Source organism: Asparagus officinalis, chromosome 1, assembly GCF_001876935.1.
Source record: "Asparagus officinalis chromosome 1, Aspof.V1, whole genome shotgun sequence".
In the NCBI taxonomy this organism is placed as follows: Eukaryota; Viridiplantae; Streptophyta; class Magnoliopsida; order Asparagales; family Asparagaceae; genus Asparagus; species Asparagus officinalis.
The window spans coordinates 114,487,723-114,498,248 of record NC_033794.1 but is presented as its reverse complement, the minus strand read 5'-3'; the positions used below and the strand labels follow the sequence as shown (position 1 = coordinate 114,498,248).

Here is a 10,526-nt window from a genome sequence, read left to right as displayed (position 1 = left end):
TATCGATCGGACGGTGGAGAATCATCATCAACAGCCTGGACCAGCAAGCTGACCAGGCCCCACATCGAGTAAGATATTGACCAGTCAACAATATCATGTAAGGAATCCTATAAGAGGGCTAACATAGTAACACTGGTAGCTCTGAAATAATCAGTGTACAATATCAATGCAACCACCCGTAATAACATCGACCCGTAATAATATCAACTAGAACGCAACATCACCGCAATCGCCGACTTTAAAATCTGTGTTGGACACTTGTCGCAGTGTCCTTCCCTTGTGATTTTTCCATTGAGGACCCATATCTTGATCCGGGCTCATCTGGGTCAAACACCCGTAGTCCGACCGAGATACTGTACAGCTGAGCTGAACACAAGCACGTGAGAGACACAGACCCTGTCCCCCTGAGCCAAGTCTGTTAAAACTGCAATTTTATTTGGAAAAAGGGGGGGAAAAACTCTGGAACTCAAGAACTTAACCGGAGATGTCGTACAAGGAAAGATACAGCACTCACCCTGGGTACCTGGTTCCCAATCCAGCATTGCTTTGCTTGTACTCTAAAAAAAATAGATCTTTTATATAATTGATATAGGATAGTAGATGAGAGTGATATGTTACAAGAGATAATTCACCTATCACATCATGATACAATAGTATGCTGGTATTACGTTTCTATCTGGATCATTGCTCTTTCCTTATCTGATTGCTGATTCTCCGAACCCTGTAAATTGCGGGCTGGAAAGCAAAAGAATTACAATGCGGAGATGTGAATATAAAAGGAAATTGTTAGGCTAGACTCTTCTGTGATGCTTGTTTTTGCTCTTTTTAAGCAGCATGGACATTGCATCAATGCCTCTAGATCCTGATGAGTTTCCGCCCATTAACCATTCCAATGCCTCGGCTGCAGCATCCTTTTCTGCAAGTTTCTTATTGCTGCAAGGTTGTCCGACAAATTGCATCCCATTGAACTCAACAGTGGCTCTGAACTGATTGTTCTTGAGCTGCTTTGTTTTGTAAATGGGGTTATCATGTCCTGCTCTTGTTAGAAGAGTCTGGAGCTGGCTCTTGGAGTTGTCACCTCCACCGCCGCCGCTGGATTTGGCTGAGAGCAAGGATTTGGTTTTCTTGGGTGTTAGTTGTTGCCGACCATATACAAAGCGACCACTGCATGGGTCCTCTGTGACGAGTAAACGGACAGCAGCTAGGAGCTCCTCGCTAGTTTGGATGTCCATTCTAGGGTTTAGAAGCTGTTGATAAAAGTAGCTCAGTCAGCAAAAGTTAACTACTAGGAAGTGAAAAATCTATAGTGAAGAATAGCTTATGCAGCTATCATAAAGAGCATTTTTACATATGCTATAATCTAAGCTGCAATGAAACGGCCACAGCTATGGATATGGGTACGGGCACCGGACAAATCAAATTTGTAAAAGGTAAGGGGATGAGGACCAGTCTGAAATGCGTGGGATGCAAACCTAGAGACACAAATGACCCTTTGAAATCGTAGTTTTTAACTTAGTATGAGCTGAAACCAACCCAACCATTGTCCATCAAGTTTCAAAAGTGGATGTGTAGGATGTATGTCAAGAATTGTATGATGATAGTTTTAAATTAAAGCATGTATTATATTATTGAGTACAATCTGAATAAATGTATGCATATATTTAAAAAGTGCCCACGAAGTGTCAGGTACTGGTACGGGATGTGTCAGGTACGGCTTCATGAGAGAAGTAATCAGGCAACATAGGCTATAATGCAGACAGTATGAACTGCAAAAACTACATGGATCTGATGCTTGGTTGTGTTCTCAAAACTATCCTGGGGACAAATTTCCTGCATGCACAATGTCCCACAACTAAGCTAACCAAACTGAATAACTAATGTTCTGATATCAATTGTCAGGTACAGGCATGGGACATGTCGGGTATGACTTCATAATAGAGGTAACCAGGCAACATAGGCTATAATGCAGACGGTACGAACTGCTAATACTACATGGATTTGACATTTTGGTTTGATGTTCTTAATATTATCCTATGGACAAATTTTCTGCATGCATAATGTCCCACAACCTAGCAAACCAAATTGAACAAATCTGGAACTCATGGTCGGATATCACCAACAACAAACAAGAACAACAAAGTGTTCACCGCAGTTGCAAGGAGAGCCTACTGTACAAGTCTTTATTCATTTTCTCTACTATCTCACCAACTCTAACCCGCACAAATTAGGGAAGGTAAGAAGATTAGGAGGCGGCCTAAGAGAACTTGGTTAGAAGTCGCTAGAAGAATATGATAATGATTAACTTAGTGGAGGAGATAGTCTCAATAAAAACTGACCAGAAGACTAGAATTTATGTAGCCAACATAAAAAATTTAGAATAATGCTTTGATCTTGTTGTCTGCCACTCTAACCCAATAAAATCTGCCAGGTTGATTGCATAGAATCTGGTTTAGAGTCTTGAGATGAATTGAGCACATTGGGACCAAAGCAATCATATGGAACTTTAAAGTGATGCTCGATTGATCAGATTGGGATTCAGTGTGATGTGCGAATGCATTTCTAATATTTTACTTCCTATTACTGTAAATATCTCTACACAAATCTAGAGTTGAGAACATTGAAATCAAAGCAACTATGTAAATAGAACTTACGAGCTAAATTGGTAATTAATTGATCGAAGCCATTATTCATTACAGTTAATGGATGCTTTAGTATTCACCTCTTCAATTTGTGTGCAGAATTAGATTGAGCGATCAAGGTCTCTCAGGTGGCTCAAGGTACCCAAAGCAGCATCAATATTTTACTATAGGTGTTGGCCAAGTGTGTGATATGTGTCAGATACACATCCAACACTTACGAAATTTATGTTGGTACAACTTTCAACATCAAAATATTTTAAAAATTAAGTGCACGCATTTGACATGCATCAGTTATTTTGGATACTTTAGCTTTTGTCGTCACTTATCATTTTAAAAGAACAAAATTTAAGATTAATGCTTGAACAATGGGGTCAACCATATGTTTCCTTTAATGTTTAATCAATGATTCAAATGATTACAGTTCAGCATTCAATATGCATGCCTTTTAAGCCTTGTGGTGTTTACAGAAAATTCAAAAATCACACACAAAAATCTATATCTTACACTCCATATGTCACGCACATTGTAGCGAGCATTATGATGTTTCCATGTTGTAAATAGTATTGTGTTCTTACTTCTTACTTCTTCTCATCATATTTATTTCATACCTCTAGATCCATTGTTTATATTTCTAAAAGCATAACTTATGGAGTTTGCATCTGAATTGTATATCTTTCTAAATGTACATCTAAAAGTTTGTATTATGTAGTCTATAAATTTTTATTTGCAACTATTCAGATAGAAATAAATATAATTACTAGTGCATCCTAGATCTGAATTTGCCATATTGTCGCATCCGCGTTCAATAGTTGTTGATTTATCCATATCCAACCAAATGGAGCTTGTACCTGAATTTAGCCCAATTCTAAAATGTGAAAGGTCCTAATAGACCCAACCTCGAACATGTTGGGTTGGGGTTCAGTTACTTGAGTACGATGTTCAATAATCCAATGAATATGGGCTACTTCAAACAACTGAATATAATACTAGAAGATACAGGGCAATATTATACAACACCACAGATGATGGCTGAATTTTTTTTTAAATGTTATAAAAAGGATGTACCAACATACTTTGTTATGGAGTAGCTCATCAAGTTCTCTCTTGAGGCCTAGATATGTTGATGCCAGATCAGGTCTCATAAAGAACTCCAAGTAACCCCCCAACATTTTCAAGTGACCATCCTGTCAAACAAGAAAATGTCAATAACAGTTACATGACTACTAGCTCATACAGTAGATAGATGAACAGTTAGCTCCCTTATAATTCAAGGAAATGAGATAAACACTTACGAGTCCTCCTTGTGTGATGTTTCCTCCAAAGAGAAGCAGCACAGTATCAGATACTGCTGTTGAGTCGCGAAGGAAAACTGAATTGACCTTCACTTTCTCATTAAACACTAGCCATGGATAAGGAATTCTAGCCTCCCGACCATTGACCGAATTCTACAAAAGAAATTGAGATAAAAAAAATCATAACTATTGGTAACAATACTGAACCAAGGGATCATGGAACTGACAAGTAGCTAACTTAGATGGCTAACAATAACTAAACGTAGAAAGAATTAACTGTGGTAAGCATAATAGGTAAAACTTACAGAATATAGCATTACTTGACCATCTTCCATTGTCTTCAAAGCTATTGACTTCTCCTTGTTCTGTAAGGTTGAATCAGATTAGCCATCATAGAATAGCAAGTAGAAAGACTAAACGGATTTCTTCTCTGACAAAGAATATTAGAATGCCTCTAGTATAGATTTAGTGGGGAAACACATTAGCTTGTATTTTCTACACTAAGGGGCTGCTTGATTTGTTACAAAGATAAATGTAGCAAATGTCACACCACCAAATGTATTGCAAGAAAACAACTTCAATTCCATTGTTTTGACAGCTGCTTTGGAAAATGAATTTCCAACACAAGTTAGTGTTTGGTTGAAAAATAATGGTGCAAAGGCTACATGATTCATAACGTTTGAAGATGGTTTTCTCTAGATTGAATTGGAAAGTTGTTTTATGTGTTGGCAATTTACTTTATATTTGCTTATTTCCTTTTCCAGAAGCTGCAGCTTTTGCTCCCACCAAATTGGTACAGCGCTTGATGCAGTTTTTTCATCAAATTGACTTACCTTTCCTAATTACAATGTTTTTAAACAAACATGAGTAATATAAATCTTTCTGCAAATATTTACTTCTGAAACTCTTTTCCCTCTCAACCAAAGAGCGCCTAATATTGTGAGGCCAACAGTTCGTTTTGATTGCAAAGTTGGATCAAATAGTATGTTTTACAGAAAATAATTCTCACATCAGCTCAAATCACACTAAGAATGTCACTTATGAAATGCAACGAGATCTAGGGTGTGTTTGGTTAGGAATTAGGACAACAAATGTTGATGGTATTCTACTCATGGTGTTGCAACACTCTTAAATTTGAGTGTTGTTCCAACACCTCTATTTTTGACTTATTTTGTTGTTGCAACAACCTTTTGGTGTTGTAATAACATCTAACCAAACAAGACTTTTGGATTTTAGATGTAGCTCGAACAACGTTTTGGTGTTGTAATAACATCTAACCAAACAAACACTTACATGTGAACGGAAGGAGGGGGTGGGGGGAGGGGAGGGGGCAGAACGTAACTTCAGCGCAAATTATACTCATGTTGTGACAAAACTAGAAGACCGCACAATTAGATAGAAACAAGGGTAAAGACGGAAAACCTTACCACGACTGAACAGATACCAGGATACAAACCCGCACATATGACTGCACGAATGAGGTTCTCATCTCGACTCCACTTGTTACACGTGCTAAAATTTTCATCAACCAAACCAGTATCCTTAAGCAGAAAAATAAATTGTTTCCTCAGAGAATCAATAGCCTTTAATGTTTGTGCAGAAAGAAAATTCTTCCAGCAGTACTCATAACCAGAATGCTCTCTTTCAGCATCCTTCCAACCTTCATAAGCTCGAACAAGTGCAAGATGATCACTATAATCTCGACAAGAAAATTGAGATTTTGCAGAGTCTGCAAGCTGCATAAGGCAAGGCAATCACTTACACCATGCTGGTTTCATATGTAGAATACATGCTGAGAAAAATGACCAAACCTAAGGTTAAGTGCATTAAATAGGAAAAAACAGTGTGCACCGATGCAAGTAACTCTTGTCTACAATGCAAGTCAGCTTCAAAGGCCTTACAAACATATTTCTTGCCCAAATGAACATAAAATAGAGATGCAATACAAATAATTTGACCCAAGTTTGATAGTCTATCCATATGTAGACATATATGGGCACTTGTATCTAAACTGGATAAACCATTGATATGGTAGGTGTGGTGCTAAGTCGCGCCAGATATCCGGATAACTAAATGCATATCAGGATACACAGGAATATATACCACAGCACATACATCATTATAAATTATATTATATTTTATGTTTGTTTCATGTTAGATCATGCAGCACAGAACTTTATTACAGGCATCATATACATCATATTATTTTGGGTTGAACTCATTTTCCCTCAAAGATTTAGTAACTAACCCTTATGTCTACAATTATATGGATGTGATCTGAGTCCAAAACCAAAGCAAAAAAGAATGTTGAGAGTGAAATAGGATAAAATAGTTGTTAACAAAACTGAGGCGGTGGAACTTTGAGGAACCTGAGTGAGTGAGTGAGTGGCTTCCTTATTTTTGTTGTTGCATAGAAGTCTTTACTTAAACAATATGAAAACACTTTTTTTAAAGGAACCTTTTTACAAAAATGCTCGCTGTCATTGTTCATAAACACCATCTCCAGGGTAGGTCAATTCCATACACATGGTCGACTCGACACAAACTATATGATTGTTCAATTAAAAGAAAAAGAATTTAAACAAAAAAGAAAATTACAAAATAAATATACTTCAGAATTTATATTCCATCCGTGAATGATCACGATAATGCAGCTGGTCAATGAACTTGGGAACAGGCTTCTCTATGAGGCTTTAACACAGGGAAAATAGCGCTTAAATCACAGAAAGAAAACTAAATGGTACACACAATAAAACACAGAAACATAAGGATTTAAAGGTTCAGGTACAGTTTGATGGTATAATCTAATAGATGAAAATATTTGGGAGATAATGGTGATTGCTTGATGTCTTTTTTTCTGTGTACTAATTTAGGAAATTGGAAGCAAAATAAATTGACATTTGCTCATAGAGCCTCATATAAGCTCAACTTACATCCCTTTTGTCAAACGGTGTCAAAAATGGATCTCTGACACTTAGACCAGCAACAACAGTCAATATAGGATCGAGGCAGTTGAATATAGCACCATAAATGAGCATTTTTCCAAGTTTTGGCTCAACAGGAAGCATTGACAAATATCGTCCTGGCAAAAGACAAAACCATGATTCTTCAAGACTTGCTCAATCAAATACTGGAAATGTTCAAGGCCATGAAATTACAATCAATACAGAAAATGAGATGGATCTTCTACCTAAAACAGTTAACTCTTCCTTATCATCCAAGGCCCCAATAACTTTCAAATACTCGATGGCATTTTGTATCTGCAACAGCATTAATTAATATACAATGCCAAATCATCAGATGTCATCATTACTGAGATATAAAAAGATGATGAAAAGGAACAATGTGATTCAGATGCGTGTGCTAGAATAAGAAGCCAGTTTATGATGCTTGCAATTTAAAGGTGTAAAAAAGGAAAGCAGGAAATGAGCACACCGATAAGGGTTCTGGTGATTGCAAAGCCCTAGATAGGAAATCAGAGATGCTACCAAGCCTTAGACTCTTAATTTGCAGACAGAGAGATTGTAGAGGCGTCCTTAGAAGTTCTGGTAATTGGTAATCTGTGAAGGCATCATACACGCATCTTGGATAGAGATGATAACATTCTCCAGGCTGAACACGACCAGCTCTCCCTCTTCTCTGCACAATACACAGAAGAAAATAAATACCAACTACTGATAAATCTCAACCTGATGTAACAACCAGATCATACTTTATAGAGTGATTGGAAAACACCGACTCTCAACTATTCCACTAACCAAACAAGACAACTTAAAATTGTTTATTGTTGCATCGAATTGTACCTGCCGAGCAGAAGCCTTAGAGATCCAAGTTGGGAGCAAACAAGGGGTATTATTCAAAGCATCATAAGATGTCTCTTTTGCCTTTCCACAGTCGACAACGAAAACTACATCATTTATTGTAATACTTGTTTCCGCCATATTAGTTGCAAGAACTATTTTCCTCACACCATCTTCTGGCTTGTCGAAGATCAATCTCTGTGTACATAAAAGGTATTAATTTCCTTGTGTGTACAAAATCAAGTCATAGAAATCACATGTTTACCGATGAGGAAATGATAATGCCTAATATGTAGGTCAAGAATGTGTATCAAAATGATACATAATATATCAATATCAAGAAAACATCAAAAAGAGCTATGGACCTCAAAATAACAAGAAAAAAAACAATTAGTAGAAAATGAAAAGGTTAGAACAATTAAGAAGGCAAACCATGCATGTTTTCAAGAAAATGGGCAGGTGAAGGATGGACGGGATGGTGTGGTGCACATTTGGAGGGAGAGGCAAGCAGTCGGGATTGGGTTTCTTTCTTTTTCCTTCTCTTTCTTCGTTACTTCTTCTTTTTCTATGTATTGTTGGGGGGGGGGGGGGGGGGAGTGATGAGAAATGTAAGAATTTAAACACATAGATTATAATCAAGTAATTGAATAGAATAAAGAAAACTAAATGTCCAATTCGAAACTGAATGCCTAACACAAGCCTCCCACATGTTCACAGGCGTTCAAGTTCTGCTATAACAGTACTCACTTATGCCAAAAGGTCCCTTAACTCCCTTCGTATATTAAGTGACATGGGTCCAATGTGTCAGTTTTTCAATAAGCTTTTTGTTCTTCAAAATTCTGATTTCCTACACATGTTGAAAACATGTTGGGCAGCAAGTCTTGAAACTTATGATTATCTATGCATCTTCAAAACATGTTGGGCAACTATCGTTATCTGATACATGACCAATATGGACAAATGATTTGGAAAATATATGCTTCCTACTATGCCACAAGGAAGTAAGTGCAAACCATACTCCGATAACTAACTAGATAAAAATTACATTGACACATAATAATAGAAAGTACATAATACACATTGCAAAGTGATAATGAACATACATAATTTAATTTGTGCAGAAAATTTAATCAATTTAACTACGGACAAAAGTTCATCAAGCGAATAAAACCCAACCACCTAAGTTAAGCTGTTAGGACATATGCAACTAACTTCAATGTGTTTGGCAACAATAAGTATCCTGAGAGTTTCATGACTGCAAGGCTCTTATTAAGCGTGCAACTAACTACATTCTGTTTTTATTGATATTTCTTGTGATTACAAGCAAGCTTTTCTCTTTCCACAGGCAGTGATCATGAGTTGTTTCCCTTGGTTAATGCTGCTCCATGTTACTTGGGTACTTCTAATCTGAAGCTATACCCATACCTAACATGTACCTGTACCCATACCCAAGCTCTTTGGACACGCCTTGCATATATGCATACATTTATTCAGGCATGTACTTACACTACATGTTTTAATTTAAACACGTGTCATACATTTTCTGGACATATATCCCACACTTTAGATCTACTTCTTGAAACTTGTCGGACATAGGTCAGGTTCTCAACTACGATTTTGAAGATCGTTTGGATGTCTAGTTCAAAAACTAGTGATTTTTCACCTTGTAATCCACATAATAAAAGAAACATAAATTTTAATTCTCATCCCTATTTTGTGCCAATATATAATATGTGTATATAAATATCTATATAGTCGTGTCCTCATACCCTACCTTTTACAAATTTTCCATGTTCTATACCCGTCCCCATGCAACACATATGCTACTTGATTTCCACAATGCTTCTATATTAGCCCCCAGAGGCCAAGCTCGGGAGATGAAATGCTGAGGCAGGCAGGGAAAGATCCCAGGTTCAGGTAGTGTTGTTAGCAGCAGACCAAAAAATTTAAAAGACTTCTCCAGTACAAATCCTTTTTTTTTCATGCCCTTCCTTTTGATAAACTTTAGAAAGATTATCCTTGTCTCTGTTTATGTCTCGGATTGGAACAATAAATTTCTTTAGAATTAGAATTAATTACCAAGAAACTGAGAAATATTATGATGGGATAAAATTACATCTCTGCCTTACACAATCTTAATAATCGAATTCAAGGCCATAACTCATCCAGATTCGAATTAAGCAGCATGCGTATGGGCACACAATGCGCACACATGCCATCACACATAGTACGATGTGAAACATAACATGGTGAAAAAAACCAAAAACTAGTGGACCAGCATGGAAAATCATGAAGTTATACTACGTGAGAACTCGGTGGCTAAGTGCGCACATGCAGACAAAGAAAGATTTGCTCAGGAACAAAATTACATTCATGTTCTACCATGTACCAGAGAAATTCTGCTGTGATAGATAAAAAGTACTACAGATTAAATTATGAAACAAGAACTAACACGAATGCTTAGAAATCTACAACTTTAACCTCAAGCAACTTGTAGAAAGTTTACCTGCTCCGAGCTAGCCATGGAACCATGACATGCTAGAAGCAAAACTTTGGAAGGATCTCCAAGAAAAGGATTTGCTAGGAGTTGATCTTTAAGTGAATTTATGTCATCCCATCCAGTCATAAACACTAAAATTGCACCAGGCCTCTCTTTTCGACATATATGGCACAAAACAGCTTCTATCAAGTTAAAACCAATCGAATCAGGATTCCAGCATGACAGTGAATCACGAGTTCTAGAACCGTACTCTCTAAAGTCAGCAGTCTCTAGTGCATCCTGTATTAAAACAATG

At 37.0% G+C, this 10,526-nt stretch overlaps 1 protein-coding gene across 6 annotated transcripts in view; it reads right to left on the bottom strand.

Annotated features, from left to right (window-relative positions):
• Window positions 25–10,526, bottom strand: part of LOC109829078 (DExH-box ATP-dependent RNA helicase DExH3-like) — a 22,420-nt gene continuing 11,918 nt past the window's right edge. The window contains exons 10-21 of one of the 6 annotated variants that reach the window (XR_002243960.1): window positions 10,238–10,510; window positions 7,735–7,929; window positions 7,367–7,570; window positions 7,122–7,191; window positions 6,865–7,013; window positions 5,359–5,667; window positions 4,237–4,296; window positions 3,932–4,084; window positions 3,713–3,823; window positions 633–1,247; window positions 494–557; window positions 25–404 (exon numbers count right to left, since the gene is read on the bottom strand). Coding sequence is in view for 1 of the 6 variants with exons in the window: in XM_020396153.1 (XP_020251742.1) it covers window positions 792–1,247; window positions 3,713–3,823; window positions 3,932–4,084; window positions 4,237–4,296; window positions 5,359–5,667; window positions 6,865–7,013; window positions 7,122–7,191; window positions 7,367–7,570; window positions 7,735–7,929; window positions 10,238–10,510 (1,980 nt within the window). In the remaining 5 variants the exon portion in view is untranslated. The other 5 variants (XR_002243959.1, XR_002243958.1, XR_002243961.1 and 2 more) reach the window with 5 other exon arrangements.